General features: G+C 44.1%; 1 protein-coding gene across 1 annotated transcript in view; it reads left to right on the top strand.

The window, feature by feature from the left end:
* Positions 1-25,036, top strand: part of RAB25 (RAB25, member RAS oncogene family) — a 76,404-nt gene that overhangs the window by 33,401 nt on the left and 17,967 nt on the right. Inside the window, exons 2-3 of the mRNA XM_085639494.1 lie at positions 6,981-7,176; positions 22,746-22,942. Of these exons, the coding sequence (XP_085495620.1) occupies positions 6,981-7,176; positions 22,746-22,942 (393 nt within the window). The remainder of the gene's footprint in view (positions 1-6,980; positions 7,177-22,745; positions 22,943-25,036) is intronic.

Below are 25,036 nucleotides of genomic sequence, written 5' to 3'. Positions count from 1 at the left end.
TCTCCACCATCATCCTCTACTCAGAGAACCATCCTGGGTGATTTAGGAGGAGGAGATGCCTCTCTTGCAAAAAATCCATCTTCAACAGCAGACTGAATCATCTGGTGAATTGTTTCCATTGTTATTCTCTCTGTAGAGGTAAGCTCACCCTCCTCTGCATTGGAATCCAAATGCTTCCTTTTGGTTTTTGCTTTGCTAGGCTCCGCATGTCTGCTCAGCATGCCCCAGATTAAGCCTGTATCTGGGAAAACCTGACTAAATAGCCCTGGTTGATGGCAGCGACCCTCTTCCCAGCGTTGTCTAGCAACCAGCACTCGAAATCTTGTCAGGATTGATAATTGTAAAAAATCATTGTAAACGGAGAGCTGGTGTGCAAACTTGCATAGGAAAGAAGTATCCAAAGAAGCTGGCCGCTTAAGCAGGTCCTTAAAAGCCAGTACAATGTATCCAACCTATGGAGCAAGTTGCGAGGATTACTACAGTCCACTCAGCAAGGTCAAAATTAATTGGAAACTAACAGTCACTAATCGTGAAGCTACTTGGACAGCTCATGAATTACAGATATTTTAAAGATCAGTTAACCTTTTAGGTAGAATCAGTCATTGTCTCAGGAAATAGAAATAACAGGAAGTCTTGGATGACAACTTCCTCTAAATGTAGAGACGACCGGAAGGGAAAGTTGGTCATGTTTGTAGTATTTTTTTTCTGCTATGGTACAAGTTTTTTCTGTCAGTGAGATTACCATCTCACCCACTAAGGGCTGGGACAAGGGAGACAGATGGGGTAATGAGAGTTCCCTCTGGGCCTAGAGCTGGCTACAGTCAGCCTTACATTGGACAGGCTGGGTTCCACTGCAGCCTCCCAGATGTTAGGAAAGTAAAGGCGATTCTCCAAGTATCACCATCAACCAGCTGAAGTAATCCATTGCATGACAATGTGCCTATCATGCCTCCACCTGCAAAGAGCACAGTGAACTAGCAAGCCCTGGTCATGCAAAAACCAGAACTCCACTTTTGTTGATTTCTTTGCAACTGACCAATAAAAATTGGGAAAATTAGTTTTTCAGGTCCAGGGGACCACTGTCCAAAAACTGGCACTTCTTATTGGTATCAGGACCTTCTGGTCACACTACCCAAAATTGGTGCCTAACTGTTCTGGGCGACTGTTTCCACGAACCTGTTTTCTCGATTTCTTCAAATGGATATCATTCCGAAGTAGTTGACTTCAATCTAGAAAATTCTCTCAACTTCGAAAAAATCACTTCAGGCTCACACAGAGTCTTTGTTTGCCATTTATGGGAGAATCTGGGGAATACCACGTACACTACTATTTTTCTCACTGTCGGTCCTCTATTTTTCTTGCTTATGGTAGACTATTCTTTAACACCTTCTCCTATTCCTCCTCTTTTTGACTTATCCTCATACCCGAGTGCACAGATTCCTCCTTCCACCCTCAATTGTTTATATTCTTTTTCTCCAGCACCGACCTAAACTTCGATGCTTCTTCTTACGATCCACTCACCTGCATGTTTTCCTAATTACGAGTTTCACTTTGTCTCTTTTTTCGTTTTTACAAATATTGATCAAAAGCTTCTTCTTGTCCCTTGTTTAAAAAAAACTGTGGTCCTGATTCACAAAGATAGCTTACAGTTTTTGAGTAATTTACACTTTTGAGTAAGCTTACTACTTTTGGCTACTCACACAATCCGCGAGTAATTTACTACAACAAACAAGCATTTTCAATGCAATAGGTCTCGCATTATTAAAGTTTGAGCTGTTGGCATTGCTAATAATAATGCAACACCAATAGCAGCTCAAAGATTCAGTAATGTGAGACCTATTGCATTGCAATTGCTTTTTTTGTTTTTTTATATAGCAAGAACTTGAGTGAAAGGTGTGTATTTATGTTGCATTGAGTCAAGTGTAATTATGTGCTGTGTTATTATGTGGCACAGAGTGGTATTGTGTGGAGTGTATTTATCTTGCATTAAGTAGAGAGTAATTATGTGACGTGCAATTATGTAGTACTGAGTGGTATGTGGAGTGTATTTATGTTGTATTGAATACAGTGTAATTATGTGATGTGTAATCACACAACCACACACACACACACACAACCACACACACAACCACACACACAACCACACACACACAACCACACACACACCCACCACAACCACACACATAACCACCACAACAACACACACAACCACACACACAACTACACACACACTTAACCACACACACTCAACCACACACACTCAACCACACACACTCAATCACACACACTCAACCACACATACAATCACACACACACACACACACAACCACACACACACACAACCACACACAACCACACACACACAACCACACACACACAACCACACACACATAACCGCACACATAACCGCACACATAACCGCACACAAAAGCACACACAACCACACATACAACCACACACACACAACTACTCAAACACACCCAACCACACACACACAGCCACCACACACACACAACCACACACAACCACACACAACTTAAGGGAATCGGGTAACAGAAAGAGAAAGAACTCTAGCCAAAATCACACGTTTTCAGTCCAGTCAGAAAGTATGGCTTAGTCCCAACGAGTCCTTGTTTTGTAGCTAAGCAGATACAGTCCATTATTTCAGTAAGCCTGACGCGACATTAGAAAAAGAGAAGTATAGTGCAATTATTAAGCATGCATTGTTTACCTTGTAACCGCGTAAATATTTGCCGCGCATTTTCATTTTTTTACCTTGTAACCGCCTTCATTTATTTTACTTTGTAATGAAGCAAATATTTGCAGCGCATTTTCATTTACTTTGCCTTGTAACCCCTATTTTACCTTGTAACCACGTAAAGATTAGCCACGCATTCCTCCCAATTAAGCAACAAACTGTATTGCAGCCGCAAAGCCACAAGTAAAGTGATCGCAAAACTGAAAGCAAAGCCACAAGATGTATTTGTTTTACTGTCTCTCTTCTCTCATAGTGTATTCATCTTTCTCTTAGTTTGTGCGTTTCTATCTCTCTCTGTCTATCTGTGTGTCTCTGTCTTTGTATATGCTCCTCTGTGCCCGTCATGCTCCGCTATATGTGTCTACCTATGTGTACACTGTATTTGCGTGTATGTATCAAACTCTATATGTGCCTTTTAGTGTTTATAAGTTTCTGTCTTTATCTCTGCCTCTGTTCCTCTTTGTCTATCTGTCTCCGTTTCTAGCTTTGTGTATGTGCCTCTGTTTCTGTATATCTCTTTGCTTGTTAATCTCCTTTTCTATATGTGTGTACGTTTGTTTTCCTGTTCCTAGGTCTAGCTCTGTGTATTTCTGTCTATATGTCTATAACTCTATTTGTAAGCAAGCGCCACTTTAGATTAAGGGAATCGGGTAACGGAAAGAGAAAGAACTCTATCCAAAATTACACATTTTCAGTCCAATCAAAGTATGACTTAGCCCCAACGAGTCCTTGTTTTGTAGCTAAGCAGATAGTCAATTATTTCAGTAAGCCTGATGCGACATTAGAAAAAGAGAAGTATAGTGCAATTATTAGGCAGGCATTGTTTACCTTGTAACGAAGTAAATATTTGCCGCGCAATTTCATTTACTTTGCCTTGTAACCACCTTCATTTATTTTGTAACCACGTAAAGATTAGCCACGCATTCCTCCCAATTAAGCAACAAACTGTATTGCAGCCGCAAAGCCATAAGTAAAGTGATCGCAAAACTGAAAGCAAAGCCACAAGTAAAGTGATCGCAAAACCGAAAGTAATCGCTTTTGGAAGCAGAGACAGCCGCCAATGGTGCGCGCGCGCCACAGACAGCCATATGCTTTCAATTATAACGCCTGTGTCTGGGCACGATAATTGAAACCAGATAGGTTTAGTGTGCATAATAGACACCAATAGGCCGTGGGCGGAGCGATGCACCTGCCTTTGGCCTATTGCGTGCTCTGTCTAAAAAATACAGCCACTAAAAGCCCAATAATAGAAGACAAAATAAAAAACACAGTCGCACAAGCGTGTACGATTCCAGGGTCCATTTCTGAACCCCGGACAAAAGGAGTCTCGCTGCGCAAGCACTGCTGCGCAGTGCAACGCTAGGCCTAAAAAACAGTAATTCATCAAGCACCACACATGGCCAACCACAGGTACTGCCACACTCTGCCATAGGAAATCATGGAATTAGGGACTTAAAATAACCCCACTAGTACATAATGTTGAATTACATTATTACAAATTGTTATAAATGTAAATGAATAGAATTTATTGTGTGTATGTATATATATATATATATATATATATATATATATATTACCTACTGGCGGTCGCCAGTAGGTAGTTATAGTTAGGATCTATTTTCCATAGGAAATCCGCAACATTCTATTCCCAATAACTTTGGCGCCGATTGATTAATCTTCGCGAAATTTTCAAAACTTTTGGCCAGCTCCGGTCTGCTCCTATCCTGAAAGTCTCTGGATGATTCGTGTAGCTGGGGCCGAGAAAAAAGGGGGGTCCCAAAACGTGTTTTCCCCATGCAATTTCCCATAGGACCTTTAGCCGCAGCTACAGCCCGAACTGCTGAACGGAATTACACCAAATTTGGCAAAGAGGTAGTCCTCAGTTCAGACTTGTGCCTTTTGCTTAAATGGTGTCAATCTGTTCAGTAGTTCCTGAGAAAATTACAGTTAAAAGTACATATATATCTATGGCCACGCTGGATCCGCGATCCCTGAGCGCACCGTCCCGATCACGCGCTGAATGCTAATTGGCTGTCAAGTGGTTGTCAACATTCGAAACCAGGAACTGTTGGCAGCCATTTTGTGCCTCGGTAGAAGCGAGTCTGAAGAAGTCTGTGGAATAAGTGTGGAAAACATATAAAGGGGGCAGAGTAGAAATACCCTGACCCTCTAGACCTGCTTAGGGGGTCCCAGAAGGACTCTCAGGGCCCCCCAATTTTTTTTTTTTTTAAACACAAAGTGCGCGCAGGGTGTGCGGGTCCTACCGGCTCAATGGCCCCCCAAGCCCCGGGGACCACCACCCCCTGGGGCTGTATGTATTGAGGGAGGGGGGCTGCATGGCCCCCCTCCTGGATCCCTCTAGGGCCCTGGGGACCACCACCCCCCAGGGCCGACTCCTGCAGTGTCCTGGGTTGCCCACCCCCAGGACACTGTTGTTTGCTATGAGAGGGCGGGAGTCTCCTGCCCTCCCATAGCAAACTTGGTTTGGATTTTGAAAGAGAAAGCAGGGAAACCTGCTCTCTCTTTCAAAATCTAAACCATATTGCTTTTCCACACGGGGAGCTGCATGTCAGCAGCTTCCCATGTGGAAAAGCAATGCCGGCTCCCGAAGGACGCGGGGAGCCGGCTGGGACCGTGGGGGCGTTGGGGCTCCCCCCCCCCCCCCCCCCCACAGTCCCCAACGTTTTTTATAAGCCCCGGGGGATGGGGGTCCCCGGGGATAATAAAAATTAGTGATAGGGGATTTTTTTTTTACGGTAAAATTAGGAGTCGCGCATTCAGCACGGCTCCCTGGTGTGCACACGTTGGATGCACGACTACTAACCTGTAGGGTGCGCGACTCCAAGCAAAACAAAAAATAATATAAGTATATTTAAAAGAATATAAAATAATAAAAAAATATATATATATATATTTTATTATTTTTTAAAAATGTGTAGTGTAATTTTAAAAAAATATATAAAAATAAGTAGATTAAAAAAATGTAGTTAACGAATATAAAAAAATTAGAACAAGAAATACATTTTAAAAACCTTTGAAATTCACTAAAAAAACCATAGGTTTCAGACATGTTATAGTTAGGAATATTTTGTTCTGCATTTAAAATAAATATATAAAATGGATTTACAATAATATTTATTATTAAAAAAGTTTAATATTTATCTTCATATCATTATTTTGACCATAGGGAGGCTCGGTATAGAGAAAAATGAAAAGGTTTATTTAGCTCAAAAATAAATATTAAAAATATTTGTATTGGATATAGTTGCAATGTGAATCCAAAGTCCACTTTGAAAAAGCTGTAGTAAGTTAAACAACACAAATAAAGAAAAGAAATCATAAGAAAGCAAATTTAATACACACAGAGTAAATGAAGAATAAAAGCCTCCCATCTTCAATATTAACCAGAGAGTGCTCCCAGAGACAACAGTATTTTCATAGTTCATGTCTTAGGGGCTCATTACGATGGCGGAGAGTCCACCACCGTCAGCCGTGCAGTGGCTGTCCCTCAGCCATCGAACTGCTATTTCCCACCAGCATAATACAATGGCGGGTAAAACGATCTGGAAGTGTGGCGGTCGCAAAGACCACCCACCGCAGTTCCGCAAGGCGGTCCTTTTCCCCTACCGCCTTGCCGAACGAAAACATAGGCCAGCATTGTGGCAGTGCCTTGCAGGCACCGTGTAGGGATTACGATATTCCTTTCCGCCGGTCTGTCTGCGGCGGTCAACCTGCCAAAAAAAAGACAGGCGGAAACCGATTTGGGGGCTTGTAGCGGGCCCCACTTCATCCCTGGGCATGGGACAAGTGCACTGGGGGGCACCTATGTTACCCTCCTACATATCCCTGCACCATGTGGCAGGCACAGCATGGTGCCTACCACATAGTGCAGGGTCATGCAAGTGCCTTCGTATTTGCATTGTGGCGGGGGCAGCTGAACGTATCCCTGCCACAATGCAAAGTATGGGCGATGCGACCGCTACGGTGGCAGTCGCATCGTAGTCGGGGTTGCGGAACCATTGCCGTACAGGTGGGAAGTCCCAGTCCCCGCTACGATAGCGGGCAGACTCAAGTCCGCCCGCCATCGTAATGAGCCCCTTAGGCTGCATATTGTCAGTGAGAGTCTGGCTTAACTGAGCCCCTGAATTTGTCCCTTGTAACTAAGTAAGTTCCATTTACTAGATACACCACCTCAGTTTTCCATTGTTCTTATTTCTTGCAGTGGTACTGATCGGAGAGTCCGGCGTGGGGAAAACAAACCTGCTGTCTAGGTTTACGCGGAATGAGTTCAACCATGATAGTCGGACGACTATTGGCGTGGAGTTCTCGACCCGTACAATCACGGTGGAAGGAGTGACAGTAAAAGCGCAGATCTGGGACACAGCTGGGCTGGAACGATACCGTGCCATCACTTCTGCGTGAGTGCATATACTTTGGGTAAACTCTGTTCAGTGCAATTCTTTTGATATGTTTCTTGCTTAGGTAAGCTCATAAGGAAGCTTATACAACATTGCTCTACAATGAACAACGAAATTGTGGCGAGCATTGCTGTCACACTATGAGATGGCTGGGCAGAGCAGATGACAGGAAGACACACTTTTAATGTCCTTGTAGTTCATCTGATAACAAAAGAGTTATTTTGAAGTTGGAGGATAGCCTTCAAATATAAAGTGTTCCTTTCTAGTCAGATCCCTTCCTCATATAATCTATTCATTTCAGTGGAGTGATCCTTTGTGGAAGAAAACAACCTCAATGTCTAATGTACTTACTCAATCCACATCCTTTTACCCTGCCTCGTTCCTGTAGGTCTAAAGGTTATTGGTTCAGATCTCCTGGACTCTTCCATTCTGTTCCTTAACACCTTCGTAGCCCTGACAGATATTGCCTCCTCTTTGAACCTTTACCAAGAGGAGTGGTTGTCTTGTTGCTTAGGCCATCCCACTTAACGGCTTAATCATCTTATTTCTTCACCAGCATATTTTGCCGTCCAAAATTGTTGTGCAGCTGAGGAGATGTATCCATGTGACATGTTGGTTTCTCAGTTTCCGCCACACTGACCCCAGGTCCTCCCAGCAAGCCGTCAGTAATTCGGGATCCTCCATTGTGTCCTCCCTAAAGTTTTTCTCTCTGCCAGGAAGGGTCGCTACTAGTAGTGTAGTGTTCAGCCCATGTCATGACCAAGCCATCAGCCTGACCACCCATACAGGTACTAACCAAATTGACGGGGAGAAATTGGACTTAAGATCCTTTCCAAGTCCCTTCTCATCCCGCCAACTCCCATCCCCCACATAAAGGTGAGAGTTTGAATTTTTATTGTAATTCTGGTATTGCCTATCTCCCCTACCCATTTGCTGTTATGTTCGTAATTTGTGGTACATTTATGTACATACGCAGCCCATTCCTTGATTGTTTTCCAGTTGTACATTGTATTGAATGTTCATGTTGTTAAGCATAGTAAACCAATGAATTTTATCAAGTAATTCCCTACAGCAATGCTATTAACCAGAATGAAAGATTAAAACATCCCTTGCTCATTGAAGGCCCTACTGCCAGTGCTTAATTCGTAGAAGAAGAAATATGTTCAGAGGCTCACCACCGGCACTACCAAATGCTAGGATCCCCAAATACTAAGGCAGCCTAGTTTTGGTTCCACCTCATGCCTCATTCTTCCACCTTCTGACACATCTGTTATCTTTTTCTAACTATTGCAGGTACTTTTTTTTCTCCCTTTGTGACTGTGTTCCTATCTTTCTCTTCTTCCTTTTTTCTACGCTTTTTGCTTTTCTCTGTATTGCTGTGGTCTTGGTAAGTAGTTCCTTGTCCCAGTAAGCATCGACAAAGTCAACAGATCTAGTTTTATTATGGGAACACATATGAACACCGGCATTCACAAATGCTATTTACATGTGTACAACAAAAGATGCTGTTTCACAGATCAAAGCCTTCACTTCTGGGCTTTGCAATTCTGGAAAAAGAAGCGAAAAAGAATTGCCTTTTACATATAAAATAGTCTCTCATGCATTTCCCATCTTCATGTATATTTTCATGAAATGATATTATTATATTTGGCTGCACAGTAAAGCTTGCCTTAAAAATGTTAAATAATTGGTGACAATACATCTTGCAGACAGCTGTGCTGTGAAGCCAGACCTAAACATGAACGGTAGTACCCACTACAGCAACCACTGGCGCTAGCGGGCAAGTTGCATTCATAAACAGCCCAATGACTCCACCCCGGTGCCCAAACTCCCATCTTACATTACTAGCCATATAAGTCTAGTCTTTCTTCACTCAGACACACTCATAGTCTGCAGGGTAGGGCAGGTTTAGAAAAATAAATGGGTTCTGAAGTATGGTCACCTGAGAGATCAAGAGAGGACACCATTTGACCGGTGGAAGTAACAGATATACTTTACTCTTGCATATGAAGCACTTTGACAACACAAACTTCAGTGTGAAGCTCTAGTTAAACTGAATCTTCACAGTGTGAAAAGGCAGCTTCTTCAAACAGGGGTCCCTAAAAATAAACCTTTTTCTATGAAATGTCAGCCTGACTTTGCAGCCACATTTCACACAAGACACTTGAGTAACATTTTGTGACCACAAAGAGTGGGGAAAGAAGAGGAAGGAAATTACAATGCAGTTAGTTTCTGAAGGTCATTTGGCGAGTCATGTTGCTATCCTGGTGTTTCTTCCTGCATGTATTCGAATATGAAGTGACCCCAGTTCATGACCACAACAAGCACCACGCGTGATTCAGCACATTGTGTGTGGTATTCCATGAGGGTACTCCCTCCCTGGCTGTGTTCGAACACTTTAATCTTCTGTTTGCAAGCACCAGTAATAGGTTTTGGAAATGAGGGTCACATAAGCATAGACTCCTCTCCAGGAGCAATAACACGTTTCTCTCAAGTACATGCTATCTTCTCTTGCAGAGACTCATACCTGGGATATATGGGGTGCAGAGATCAAGAGGTGTTGAGGACAGAATTAGTAAAAGTTATTATTGTTTTTCCTGATTTCTCTTTAGTGTACATGTGTGTTGTCTCTAGGACTACTCTACAAACACTTGTGACCTATGTACTTTATCTGTGTGATAGTGGCTGTTTGTTACCGCTTGAATGTGATAGTGTCAGGTCGGTCCTGCCTGAGTAGGGCATGATGACTGATGACCGGTGTGCACACATTACACTTCCTGGTTGAAGATGATGGGATGTACCTCATCAACGTTGTGCTGGTTCATCCCCAGCACATTGAAGTGAGCTTCTGTGATATGTGCAAACTGTTGGATGAGCCACGCTTTATGGTCTGTGTACCAAGGAGACTAGTAATGTTTTTGACTTCTGGAGAGGAATGTTTGTGCTCTCAAGAGACGAACTATAAATGTAAGGTGACTATACTACAGGTAAGTGAAAGGGTTTGCTTTCAACGTGGGACAGTCAATTTTCTTTTATTCTGTTCGTACCAATATGTCAGACATAGTTGTAGGAGGTCAACCCATCCGCAAAAAGAAACGTCACTCTCCTGAACTGTCCTATGATCACTGTCTTGGACAGATTGTATGACTTAACAACGCATGCATTTGCCAATGCATCCATTACCAGGCATGCATTTACCACGCAAGGTAAGGAAGTGTATATATAAAGGGAGAGAGAGAGGGACAGGGAGAGGGAGGGAGAGAAAGAGAGAGAGATCATGGAAAAAGACAAAACGGTTAAAGTAACGTTATACTTAGGAGAAATGTTCAGTAACAACATAACGTTTTAAACTCTAAAAACCACTGAAATTCACCAGTTATAGTAATCTCAAGCTACTATAACTCTTTGCCCTAATGTAACTAGAACTCGCGCTCCCCCCATCCGTTTTCTCATCAATTATTTCACTGAAAATGTTGCAGCGGTATTATCAATGGTGTCACTGAAGATGTCATGAGTTATGTAATATGTAGGGTAGTTAGCAGTACATGGCGGGGACACGAGTTATAGTTACCTTAGGGCACGAGTTATAGAGATATAATATGACTATAACTGGTGAATTTCAATGGTTTTTAGAGTTTAAAACGTTACGTTCTGACTGAACATTTCACCTAACTCTAACATTACTTTAACCTTTGTATTTTTCAGTGAATGTCTGGGGTGTTTTTTAATGTTAAGTAATATTTAATTACTATACATAAATCCTACTCATGCCATGCTGTGGCCAGGCCCTAAAACCAGCCCCACGCATGCAGGCAGAGGCGCAACTAGAGCCAAATTTCGGGGGGGGGGCTGAGCAAAAATTTCGGGGGGGGGCTGAACTTTAAGCAATAGGCAGAGTGGAGCTGCAGGGGCTCTTAGAAGGGGTGAAACAACAGCAAGGCCTCCTTAACATGCAAATGGTCTTTTAAAGACCTGTGAAGTGCTCGGGTGCGGCAGATTTTTTGCCCGGGAAGGTGTCTCATCCCGGGCTGCCACACACGACGGGGGGGGCTGAAGCCCTGTGAGTCCAATGGGTGTTGCGCGCCTGCATGCAGGTAACCCCATTCGGCTGTGGAGCCCTGGAGACCAAATTTGTGGCAAAATTAAAAAATATATAAAGTATGTGGTAAAAGCATTACAGTTATATGCCCGTGTTGTACAGGCTGTTTCCCTCTTGGACATTCTTGCAAGCACAAATGCCACACTTGACGCTAAAGGTCCAATGAAGCTAACTAACTGCCTTCTACTGAAGTTGAGGTGGTTGCTTTTTTTGTAGAAAACTTGTGCAGATGTACTGTTAACAACAGCTTCAAGTCTCAAATAGCCTAAGATTAAAGAACCCGTCCACGCTCTGGTGAACCCAGGAAAAAAAAGTCTCCCTTAACCAAAGTAGTGAGCCAAACTAATCCAAATGACAGTCCATCAAAGGCCTTCAACTTATGCCTAAAGTAGGAGAACACTACACAGCAGCTTAATTGGCAAATACTTCTCTGATAGTAAACTGCTAATTGACCCTGTAAACCAGTTTCAGAGACGTGATGGCACAAAAACTGCTACTGCCGTAGATGATGCTCTCAATTTATAAGATGAAGGTGAGTCTGATTTTGGAGATGTCCACTTCATTCGACATTATAGAGCATGACATTCCCTTCAATATCCTACAGAAAAAACTTGACATCGAAGATTCTGTGCTGAAATGATTGTCATTTGTGAGACACAAAGATGGGAATAAACATTAGCATCCTCCACTGTTCACAGTTCTCTTATCCCATAGGATTCTTCCATATCCCACTGTTACTTGATGCAACTTTATGGAGCCTTTGAACAGTCTCCTAAAGGACACAGACATAGACCAATACACTGATGACACTTGGCTCTACCTTAAGATAAAATTATTTGAGCAAGGCTTTTTTACTAAATGTCTTGATCAGAATAAATGGAATGTCTCAATTCAACCCTAGTCTAAAACACCCTGCTAATATCGTCATAACTTGATCTCATCACAGCAGCAAACCAGCTTGCTTACTTTACTCCACTAGAAAGTATGTTGTCTTTCTTGAACAAAGCCAGATCCCTGAGATTCATGAAAGATTAAACACTGCCTGCTCAAATACTTCTAAAATATAGTGAAAGGTGCCCAATGTCAACGGACGATCTTAAAAAAAAAAAAAGCAATCTTTTTGTCCCCAAACATGAATTAAACATGTCATACAGGCCCTGGATCTTAACAGAATTGACAATGGCAAAACCCTCATGGTTGACTTCCATAAATCCAAACTTCTACTCTTAAAAACAGTGATCCATGCGGTTTCATGTAGTGTGACGGGTACCAAATATTCCAAATTGATTCATCAGGCTTTAAAGTTGAAACCTTGTGCGAGCACGACGCACGTACCGGCAGTCCGGCACCCCTTGTTCTAAAAGCACTTCTTGCAAAAAGTTTGCAAGCATGCAACTGAGCATGGATGGAATATATATGCAACACATACACAGTACTGGTGCAACAGCTACTGTTGTTCCTCTGGGTCTGTGGTATGAAGATCCATGAGTACAGGAGAATGCGCTCCATGGCTACGTGCCTTTGCAGTTGAGTGTGGTGCAAATGATGGACACAGACACCAGGCGATGCAGTGTAGTAACTGGCCACGAGCACATGCACCTGGGCCCTTTTATTGGCAGGGCAACATCACTCGTGACACCCGTGATGGATGGGTGTGGGGGTGCAAGTGTGTCCAGCCCTCTAGGGAGAGGCTGTGAGTACAGCTTCCTGCTGAACACTAGAACGTGTCCTGCAGGACACTACATTCCTCCCCAACTTTATTGAAGAACAAACAAAACGTTAGTCCAACCTGTGGGGACAAAACAAACAGTTAACTAAACACCACAGGGTCCGTCAGTCTTCTGAGTCAGGCTGCAGGAAGATGTCCGGCATGAGCTGGTGACTTTGCTTGCAGCAGGACCATCTCAGCGGGCACCCGTAGTTTAACCTGAGGGGTTCAAGACACAACTGCTGGCTTGGAGACGTCCTCTGCATACCGTCAGTTCACTGATGATGACATGTCTTGCAGCCTTGCATGGCTTCCACTTTGCTGACGTCGGTGATGGTCTGTGGTGAGTTCTAACAGTTCCTTATAGTGGGTTGCGTCATGAACATAGATGGAGTCCCAGGTGAGGGTTCACGGAAGTGTTGCCTGATCAGTTGTCTCTGTTGAACTGCTTGGCTGTAACCGATAACCTGTCGATGGGGCAATGTCTCTTCTCACTCTCCCGCCTGGGGAGGCCCATTGTCGGGGTTGCTGCGGGACTGCAGGAGGGCTGTGCTGGGGCCGCTTGTGTGCTGACTGGAGGCAGCCGCAGGACCACCGAGGAGCCGTTACTAGTCGCACGCCCAAACCGTGGTTCAGGTGTAGTATAGAACGTGGTGGTCCCAGTACTAATACATCAAATAGTGTAAAAGAAAGCACTGAAATTAAATCAAAAACAATAAATCAAAAGAGAATTAAATAGGTGCTAGAGTGTTATTAATCACACTCAACACATGAAGCAATATTTAAGACATGCATTTTACAATGATCATTAAAAACCATAGTTGATGTGCCCAACTAAGTGTAGGGAGAGGGGGGATGGTGACTTGAGTGAGGTAGTGAGGTAAGTGACAGACAATTCTAATAAGTATCACAATCAAATTGATGGGCATGCTTTTCAATGCCACATATTCTTAAAACAGTAAAAATCAGATAGATAACAGTCAATTACACAGCCATGTAATATGTAAAGTCACAGTGCAGCATGCACTGTTGGCAATACTGGCATCAGTAATGTGTCGACGTTTCGACCCCTGAAACTGTGTAGGTTTCTTCAAATCCTTAATGACGGGGTCTTTTTCAGGACGGAAGTGAGAGTGGAAGGACAGGGGCACCTAAGGGTACAATGGAATGAGGAATTGTCCGGGCCAAAAGAGAATTAAGGCGAAGACGTATGGCAGGTATACCATTGTAAAATGCGTGTCTTAAAAATTGCATCATGTGTTTAGTGTGATTAAATAACACTCTAGCACCTATTTAATTCTCTTTTGATTTATTGTTTTTGATTTAATTTCATTGCTTTCTTTTACACTATTTGATGTATTAGTACTGGGACCACCACGTTCTATACTGTTCTACACCCAGGTCCCAGAGATTTTGGGTTTACCATTTTCTATAATGAGCGGTTAAGGTGTAGGCCAGGTTCACAGGTAGCCTCTGGTTTCTTTTGTCGGCTGGTGTGGCAACGGTGTAGGACTCCAGACCATCGGTACTCGTGGAGTGGTGTTTGACGCATGTGCTGAGGGCTAGTGTGATGGCGGTTGCCAGCCATGTGGTGAGTCGGAATGACAGGTGGTGGTGACTTGCTGGGAGAGTTGGATGTCAGGAGGGACTTAGCAGCCCTGTGTCTCCGCCTTGCTGAGGTTGATCTTCGGTGGCGGCTTGACAAGTAGTGTGCAAATCCTCTCTTGCCTGTCTTGGGGCCACTACCGACTCCACCTTGAGGCGGTGTGAGGAAGGACACTTGGTGCTGATCTTTACCCATGGCATCTGTGTTCAGCAGCAGGGATGCCGTTGGACTTAGACTGCCGGCGCTCGGGGATGGACGGTCGCCTGGGGAAGCATTGGGGAGAGACGCGGTTTGCGCTTGCTGCGGCTTCTGTTTGGTTCACCCGTGAGGCTGTATCCAGGGGCGCCGGTTGATGCTTGCCTGGGGAAGCGTTGGGATGAGACGCGGTTTGCGCTTGCAGCAGCTTATGTTCGGTTCTTCCGTGAGGCTGTATCCAGGGCCGTCGGTCCGCCTTGGTGGCTGTCTGGTTTGTCAGGGTGTGCTCTTTACTTGCTGTGCGAGTCCTCGGTCTGCTTCCCTTGTTGGTCTGTTCAGCGCACCTGTGTTCATCCGGTTTTCGGGGTGACAGGGCTGTCGCTCTCTTCTTTCTTCGAGGGCGTTGCGCTTGGACCTCGAGGTGGTGCTGTCGTGGCGCTGGCTTCTGCCTTCACTCCGGCGTGCTTTTCCAGACAGGTCACTTTGTGTGATGTGCTCCTTGCTTGCTGGGCGACGTGACGTCCGGTCACGTGTCGCCGGTTGTCGGCGCACAGGTTGCCATGGCGACCTGCCACGTGGAGTGTACGACTTCCCTCTTGCCTGTCGTGGGTCACCGCCGAATCCATCTGGAGGCAGTGCAAGGGAGGACACTCAGTTGTCTTTGGCCTACTGCCAGGCTTCGCTGGTGCAGTACAGATGTGGTTGCTCTCTGTGCTGCGTTCAGCAGGGCTTCTTTACGGAGCACCTGCTCGTGCTGTCCAATTCACTGGCGCAGCCTTCTTCGCATCTCTGACTTAGTGCATTCCGTCTTCTTCTTGGGCACTTTCTTCTGGCACTTGGGGTGCCGGTGGTGTAGCTTGCAGTTGTGCTTGTTCACCAGTAGGGGCGGGTAGTGCGATCTGCTCTCTGGTGTTGGCGTTGGGCAGCCACTTGTGGTGCGTGCTCTGCACCAGCCTTTCTTGTGCTTTTGGTCCTGTGGCGTTCGCTGGACCTTGCTTTACCACTTGTCTTTCTGGCATGTCTTTCTTTGCACTGAGACTGAGGGACTTGCTGTGAGCCTGCCAGGGCTTCCTGTTCCTTTATTTTCCTTTTGCGAACTGGTGAGTGCCGTTGCAGCAGAGTGTCTTCTGGGTATGGCTGTGGGTGGCCACCAGAGAGTATCCTTGGCACTTGTAGCTGTCCCAGTATTTCCACTCTTCCGTGCTCGTAGCGGCAGTGCTGTGTGGATGCTGTGGTAGGTGGCAGCAGCTGTTGTGGACTCTGTGTCGTTGTGCGCAGTGGTCAGGCGCGCTTTCCTATGTCCTATAGGGCCACTAGGGCTCTTCATTCTGTAGGCAGCACCGCAGCATGGCTTTTGAGTTGCCCTGTTGGGTGTAGATTACTGGTCAGTCCTTGGGTGGCGCTGCGGGCCAGGCTTCCCTCTCACTCAATGCTTCCTAGACGGCAAGACTGCAGAGTGTCCTGCCGGAATGTTCGTTAGTATGCTACAGCCGTCACGTCCTGCAGGCCAGGTCACGGTGGCCCTCTTCTACTAGGGGCTATGAGTGTTGGCGTCACAGGCCCTGTTGCAGATCGTTCTGCCTGAGCTGCTTCTGGTGAGGTCATGGGGGTGCATTACGAGCGTGGTGAAGGCAGTGAGTGAAGCAGTCATTTGTCTTACTGCAGTGGCGACAGGGGTACAGCTTGTGGTGCACCCCATCATGATTCTATGTCTCTGTTCCTCTTCCTTTCTTTTCCCCTCTCTAACCGCCTCGCAGCGTGCCGAGGGTGCCGGTGTGGTAAAGAGGGCAGCTAGGTGGCACTGTTGACGGCTGTCCTTGCGGGCCGTGTGGCCTGTCCTCCGACTGCAGGCTTTGCCACTTACTGGGGGTGTCCTTACGGCCTGGGCAGCATTGAAGCTGCAGCAGCTTCTGTCTATTGAGGGCAGTGTTGTGCGGCGCATGTGCCAGTGAACAGGGTAATCTCCGCTGGGGGCTCTTCCTGCAAGTTGCTTGTAGTGACTCCCGGGTCAGAAGGAAATGATGTGAAGTTCGTTGGGTGGCCTCGGGCTTTGGGTCAGCTGGGCTGCATCGGGGAAGAGTCCTTTCTCCTTTTCCTGCAGTGGTAGTCTTTCAGCAGCCGCGGACCACTTGGGGGCAGAGGCTGAAGACTGGGACTCGTGGTGTGGTGCTGCGCTCGACCGCTAGATGGTGCGGGGAACTCCTCATTAGGCCACGGCAGCCTTTCCCTTCATCGCTGCGAAGGACACTGTGTGGCTCCGGTGACTGCTGATGGGACGCAGGTACCAGGCAGGCCGCGGACCAGGTGCAGCTTCGGCGTGGCGCTTGACAGGCTTCTTTTGCTTGCCTGCTGACAGCACGGTTGCGCTCCGTTGCCAGTTTTACTTTAGCTTGGTGATGGCCCACTCTCGGCTCGAGTGGGCTCCGCTACTGCTCCCCGGGTGAACCACTGGGCAGCGTCAGGTTGGGACTGCCGGTGCGGGCTTCCTCCCTTGCGGGGACGGGCTCGACGCTTCGGGGAGCCGCTCCGTCGCTCGCTTTGGCCACAGCGCTGCGACTGCAACCTCTTCGCCCATGTGGGCATCTGGTGAGTTTAGTCCTTGGCCAGTCTGACTGTGGGATGTTGCAGGTACACACGCATGGGACTGGTGGGAGGGCAGGTGCCGCTCTACTCACCGGCCGGTTGTCATCCGTCGTGCTGAAGATGGGCATGGGTGAGCCTCCAAGCAGGCTACCTTGAACCTCCAGGATCGGGGAGGCGGTGACTTGGGACACGAGGGGCACAGTCCTCTCCGCAGGCACGGGTGGCCGTAAACAGCGCGCCGGGGCGCCACCTGCCGTGCTCCTTTCTCCTCCATGAGGAGCGATGAAGCACAGATCAGCAGGCATGCGGGGTCAGCTATCTGCCTCGTCGCCAATGTGGTGTTGGGCCTCAAGCCCACATTATGCAAATGATGAACACAGACACCAGGCGATGCAGTGTAGTAACTGGCCACGAGCACGTTCACCCGGGCCCTTTTAATGGTGGGGCCACGTCACTCGTGACACCCGTGATGGATGGGTGTGGGGGTGCAAGTGTGTCCAGCCCTCAAGGGAGTGGCTGGGAGTACAGCTTCCTGCTGAACACTAGAACGTGTCCTGCAGGAAACTACATGGAGCTCATAGCCTCTATTGACAAGCTGCAGGCCATACTCCAGTCCATGCTCACTTCTCACCCACAGTCCGCAGTTAAGGTGTCACAAGACCTTAGCAGGCAGAGGCCATCTTGCAATAGTGGGGCCAAATTACATCCATTTGAGGCAGTAATGGCTATTTTGGAGCACAATTTGCAACAATTAAAAAGTGCACTAAAACATTTTCACCAACCGACTGCTACAAAAATAAATATCCCTCTGGCTCTGGCCGATGTGTACAAATGCAAATCCTAAATTGCCTATCACTGGTGCACATTAATGCAATCTGCCCCTAGCCTCTGCCTATGAACGATTGAATAACTGAATGGAAAGCCTTGGGATGGGAAGGAATGTATTATCTGTATCAGTCTACTGCTCAGTTTTCCGTAGCCGCTGCATTACCAGCATGTTATGCTTTCTGCCAATTGTATAGGACCCAACTGGTATTAATTTGGCATCATAGCACCTTTTCAGGGCGACATGGAAGGCATTTTCTGCACCTGCACGGCAAAAAGACAAATTTTTTGATGACACTGATATTTGGCACCAACTAGGTTCTTATAATCTAATATTTAAGGAAAACATAGCGTTTGCCAATAACAAGATTCGTTTTTCGTTTTTAAAATAGAAGTTTATTTATCCAAAAAAGAAATCTTGCATTTAGTAGAAAATCTGCATATATCCATAAAATGACAAGCTGATGATGGTGGACAAAATGATTTCATTTCCAAGAGCTATTTATGAATGTATGAGATCTGTAGTGTGTGAACTCAGACACAAAGCCTTGTAGCACTGTACAAGAACGGTAACGTACTGGAGCAAAAAACACAAGTTGGGGGGGCCAAGAGGTCCATGGATAGGAAGAGTGCTACCCTTCTGGAGGGATGGGGGTGTGGGGGTGGCAAGAGCGAGAGGATGGCCGCATTAGGCAGCGGATAGGGGAGTTAGAGATAGGAAGGGCAAGGGATGTACATCACATGGTGGCTTATAGTGGGAGTTGTCATACCAAGTAACTCATTATGAGGATAAACAAGGTTTGCGCAGAATAGAAGGGATGGAGTCCTTAATTTGAGCTGGTGGTTTCCAGTGCTCAGCACCGGTATTTAATCATCAACACCGGCACTTTTCATGAGCACTAGTTAAGGACACTTTCATTTATGGTAGGCATGGGGGAGAATAAGTCATTTGCCCAGAATTACAGGATGTGGAGCCGAAGCTGAGACTCGAACCTGGCTCCACAGCTCCGAAGGTAGCCACTATGACCATTATGCCACATCCGCTACCCACTTTAATGGTTAGTAGTTGGCTCTGTTTTAGGAGGGACTAACAGGGCAAATGGGCTAGTGTAAGCTGCCTCCTGACGAGAGCCCCGCCACTTATTTCTTTTACAAATTACCCACTGGCGAAAAAGTAATTTGCCGCTCCTATAGAAAGTATTGTAAAGCAAGTGTCTGAAAGACAGAAAGAACATGTTTCAATTTTATCAGTCCAGTGAATGTCTATGGTATTGTGACACTGATCTGAAGACCGTGATAAGAAAGGTTTTAGAACATTGTTTACATGGAGTCTTAATATTTCTTGTCCCAGCCCTTGCTTTCCTCTCCTTAACATACCATTGTTTGTTCCCACAGCATATTTGGCTTGGATAATGGACAAGAGATTGTACCATTCTTATATCACAGGAATAGGAGGAACTTTTAAGGACCTAGAGAAAAAAAATGTGTTATAGGGTAGGCCTGGCTACCTGTCTCAAATGGAAGTGTAACATTTCACTGACATAATATCAGTGATAAGGAAGAGTAGAACCTTGTCTAACGAAGTATATGACCAGCGAGTAATTAAAGGAAATTTAGTGCTCCGAAGCACGGCTATGGTGAACTCTAGAAACCATCCAGTTTATAAATGAGTTTCCAAGACTATGGTCAAATCTCTGGTCTCCGGAGTAGATGCAGTTGTACGAAGTCCACCCGCTTTCTTGCGAATGTTACAGAAATATATTGTGGTTTCTTTCCAGATTCATCTATGCAACTTTGAGACATAATTATGAGTATTTCATGACTACATCATGCTGTGTAATAAACTCTAAACCTTTGCAGTTGAACGATACTTTTTCATGGGTAATAATAAAATAATAATAATAATAACCTGGTATTTGTAAAGCATGAACTAATCACCCCTAAGGGTCTCAAGGCGCTGGGGGTCATCGGGAAGATTAAGCGAGCCATCCAGCTATATATATATATCTCTCAAAACAATGCCCTTTCATGCATAGAGTGACGCATAAATTATGCAAAAAATAAGCAGAGAACTCTGGGTAGTTTTCAAGTTTAGGTGGAAAGCAGCTCCTGTATTGGGCACTCTCAACACCTGCGACACTCTTGATCTGCTCACCTCAAATTTCTGCTTTTCTATCAAAGTCTTTAAGCATAGGATTAGCGCAGTGCCATCAACGCCGAGATAGAAAGGGACAAAGTCTTTTGTCATTTCTACAGCAAAGTATATATTTAAATATATATACCCACTGCTATACATTGAAAGTAAACTGCAGATACCCAAGCAGTTCCAGTTCCATGATCATGTAGAGAAACAAGGCTGAATGACAAGTTACTTTAAAAGGTCATGGACTGTAAGGTTAATTCAGATCATCAGTGTACAAAAGTTCCTACATAGCATGTTGGCCACAAATGAAATCACCATTTATGGAAAAGGAATCTAGCAATTAGCAGACTTTCTGCTAGGGTTGCCTTAGGGCTGTAAGTGGTTTTGATTGGTTTCCTCATTCCGCTTATCTGCTTTATAGATATGAGATGCTTTGCAGAAAAAGAAAGGGAAACCATTTGCTAAGCATTTCTGTTTGTGGTGGAATGGTGGAACATCAGTTTACGGATCGCTGGGAAAAGAATCATGAGGAAGTAAAGAATTTGTTATAAAAAAACAAGCAGAGGTTGAAAGTGTTCAATATTTTTGTACGTCATTGATGCTCTTAAAACAGTGTAATTACCATTTCACTGTAAAAGGTGCCTCTTTGACATTAATGAAACACTGAAGCAAACAGTCTAATTAGTTCACAATTATCTGGAGAGTTTTCTGACCGCATCCTCAGCTGCCTCTGCAAAAGATCCACCTAATATATTTACAAAGCTCCTTTGATCGAGTAGCAATTAAATAAAGATGTCTGATGAGCTTCCGGGACCAAATGTCACTAATATTGTTGTCAGCAAAAGTAGCAGCATCTGTACTTTTTCCCCAATTTTTTTTATACCTATAAATCACATCTGGAAGTTGTCAACCTAAACACCTTCAGAAACTGACTTTAGATTCACCAACTTTGAAAGTATATATCCTAAATACATTGTTTTATGTCTTTTGTTAGTAATTTTCAGTCCATCTTCTGCATCTACAATGAAGTCTTTGATCTCAAAATTGTTCTCCTAAGAGTCAGTGGCAATATATGAAGCCTTGAAAGTGGTGGGCAAATAACAGATCTGGTGCAGTAGCACCCAACTCCATGAGGCACCTTCAATCATTTCTTTGTTTCCTTTTATGTCACTTTATAAGTACGATTCAGAGTCGGTCCATAAACCCATCTTGTGAGTCTTAAATGTTATTCGGACTTGTAAAATGGGGAAGTACACAGCAAAAAGCTATTTTGCTATTGCAAATCTTGTGATTTGGGGTATCATAGCTTATGGAACCACAAAAAGGCTTTGTACCTCTGGCACGTACTACTTTCAGGCACCGGAATAAATATTACCATTCATCAGCAATTGAGAAGTTATGAATAAGATTTACAGCTAATATTATCAACAAAACAACCAATGTTGTAAATGTTCTTGCTTAATTGCACAGAATAATCTCAGTGTTACTTGAATTTACAGCAAAATTATTTCCAATTAATCCTAGATATCTTCACTAAGAGATAACAAAATTACAAAATGATAAAACACAAATATAGCTCTTAAGAATATAAATCATACCATGCAAGTATGCCCTATGCTGATGCCTGCTTATGACCTGGGATACCTCACTGATGGAGAGAACATAGTCTGACCATGATGCTCATTATAGCCACTCTACCCTGATTTATTTAGCCAAATTTATATTTTAAAGTTACCCAAGGATTTGACTCAGAGCTCACTAGTAACATGCAGACAGTGCGTTCATAATTGCGGCATTTTCTGAATCTAAGATTTTCAAAATTAGAGTATTGACAGCAGCTTGATTCTCCCACAGCTAATCGTACATTATCCAGAGACTCCTAGAACTTTGTTTTTGATCCAGTATATTCTAACAATGTCTCTGACATCATTATCAGTATATACCACACACTGTCTAATTGTTCCATGCTTTTTTGTGGTTGTCAGTACTGTTGCTTTCACCTGTTAGTACTGCTTTTGTGCATGCATCTCATCATGTAGATCGATGTTACAAATCCCACCCGTAAAACTACATTATTACTCGGGTACTAAAAATAACAAAATGAAGTAATCCAGCACTGTTCTTATTTCTACTGAGCATGTTTAAATGTAAATGTTTTCATTAAACTCCTTGATTATACCTCATCCTAATAAGATATGCAGGCAAATAAGATGTTCCCGCAAACCCTAAATATTGCAATTCCCAAAGTTGCGTTAATTATTTTACTGTTAAGGTATTTATGAAGTTACACAGGCTTAAGAGCAAGTGTAATTTTTTTTAATGTATTTTGTTCCACTAATAATAAATCATTACTTTTATTTCATTGTCCACTTTCTCCCATTAACTCTTTGTTCAACTTTTTGCCTACTAGGTATTACCGAGGGGCTGTCGGGGCTTTGTTAGTTTTCGACATCACGAAACACCAGACCTATGACTGCGTGGAACGCTGGTTGAAGGAGCTTTACGATCATGCTGATGCCAACATCGTGGTGATGCTTGTTGGCAATAAGACAGATCTGACCGATAGTGCGCGAGAGGTGCCTTCAGAAGAAGCCAAGATGTATTCAGGTAGGACCTCCCTGCTGGTACCATGGAGGCTTGAGTGGGCTCCGATGGTGGTTTAGCGACGTTATGAGGATAGATTAAAGGGGATGCAGAGATGTTTCCTATATCTGTACCTCCTAAGCTTTTACTTTTTTTTACCTTTGATTTATATAGCAATTCATACCTTGATGCACATGTCCAAGTGCTTCAGGTAGGCACAATAGTCATTACACAATGAAAGCACCACCCTTTCTACTAACATTTAAAGGAAGAAGAGGTAAGGGACCTTCGGCTGGAGGATCAAACCCTGCTTTCAGATAAACTGACAGGCTTCCTCTCATCTTTGCACCTACAGCTGAGGTATATTCCGGCCTTAAACATAGAATCTCATATGTAATATTACACTACGCAAAACAGATGTAACGTATTATCAAATAATTATTTTGGCATTTTTCTTTCAGGGGTGCATATAAATATTCATGGGGAAATATATGTTAATTGATGCTATGGTTGTGCCTAAATCAAAAAGCCCCTGAAATTCGCCAATTATGGTCACCACCTCTCAAATAATGCCAGCCAAATACATGTTTATTTGCATAAGATTTTGACCGTGGAGGCATTATGACCCTGGTGTTAATTGCACGTGGCAAATTTAAGAGGTTTTAGATGTAACCATAACATACCTGAAACCTAACTTTTGTCACTGAATTTGCAATGTGTAGACTGATGTGCAATTCCTACAGTGGTGTTCTGTGTAAAACATAGAGGCCTTTTAAATGTAAAATTATAGTAACCTAGAAAGTCCTTAAGCTTTTCTTTCTAGTCCTTTCACGTTCTTGGCCTTAGAAGTCCTTGACCTTTGTATCAAAGACAAGATGGCTGTCTGGATGGACGAGATTTGGAGTTCAGTCTCAATTTGTTTTGTTGAACCATGTTGTGTGGTGTGTTGTGAACCTAGTATTCACCAACAATATTTCATATCTGTGCTATTTTCCATGTGTATGGTATGTTCTGACTAAGGTGTTTTGGGATGTGTTACTGTGAGAAAAGAGAAATCCAACTCAATGGCATATCTGTGCTTTGTTGGGTGTGTGGTGTATAATTAGTAGTGAATGGTGTTAAGAGGATGGAGACCCCCAACCCAACAGCATGTATGTGTTCACGATGAGGCCCTGTTCAATTAGTCAGTTGCTCACCAGTAACTTTATCAGTTGTCATCAAGACGGGGGAAAGTGGGTCTTTCAGAAACTAAGATAATGAAGAGCAAAGTCCATCAAAAATCAGAGTAATGGTGTCCCTCAGAAATCGGGGATCCAGCCAAGATTCCCGTATAAATTGGAACAAGAGCATCATGGCCTCTAGGAGGTAAGACCGAGAGTAATGTGTCATTCAACAACAAAAACAGAATGTAGAAGAATCTCTCCAAAACCTGTTAGTTTTTAGGTTGTTTGTACAACACTTGATGCCACCTGGAAGCACTCGAGAAGAGAGAGGAAAAGAGGAACCAGGAGAAATGGAAAGAGGGAGGAATAAAGTGAATAGAATGAACTGCCCAGGCCACTTATTTCAGTGGAGCAGTACGAATTATTTAGAGGTGCTAAAAGATGATTCGCTAAAGGGCACATCGAATATGGATGGGGTGGAGGAGTCTCTTCTGTTTTGGCCCTAGGTGAGAACTTTATCGATGGTGGATGAGTTGTCCATTTAAGCACCGAGCCTTCAGCTCTGATATGTAGGATTGAAGAGCATGCCTTAAACTAGAGTAGGCAATTTACTGCTGCGGAGCCTCCATGGGATGATTCACAGCTTGTGTTTTTGGAAAATCAAACAACCTTTCAATCAGTTGCACTGTGATTTGCACTATGATTTCATTTTCCAATTCAGAAAAATCTTTTGTAGGATTAACAAAGTTCAAAATCAATTTATCCAAGATAATTTACATTAGAAAGACAGTATTCAAATCCATCCACAACCATCTCTCTACAGTAGAAAAGAGCTTACTTTTTGTGGCAGGTGGGTTAATCAACAGTTGCCTAGTCCAACAAAAACACATTGAAAATGTGACTTGAGCAAGAGATTTTGCCCGCTACTATAAAATCCTAAAAAAAAAGCCAGAGG

The sequence above is a fragment of the Triturus cristatus genome, chromosome 12 (assembly GCF_964204655.1).
Source record: "Triturus cristatus chromosome 12, aTriCri1.1, whole genome shotgun sequence".
Lineage (NCBI taxonomy): Eukaryota > Metazoa > Chordata > Amphibia > Caudata > Salamandridae > Triturus > Triturus cristatus.
The sequence above is the reverse complement of the archived record's forward strand: the minus strand, read 5'-3'. Positions and strand labels throughout refer to the sequence as shown.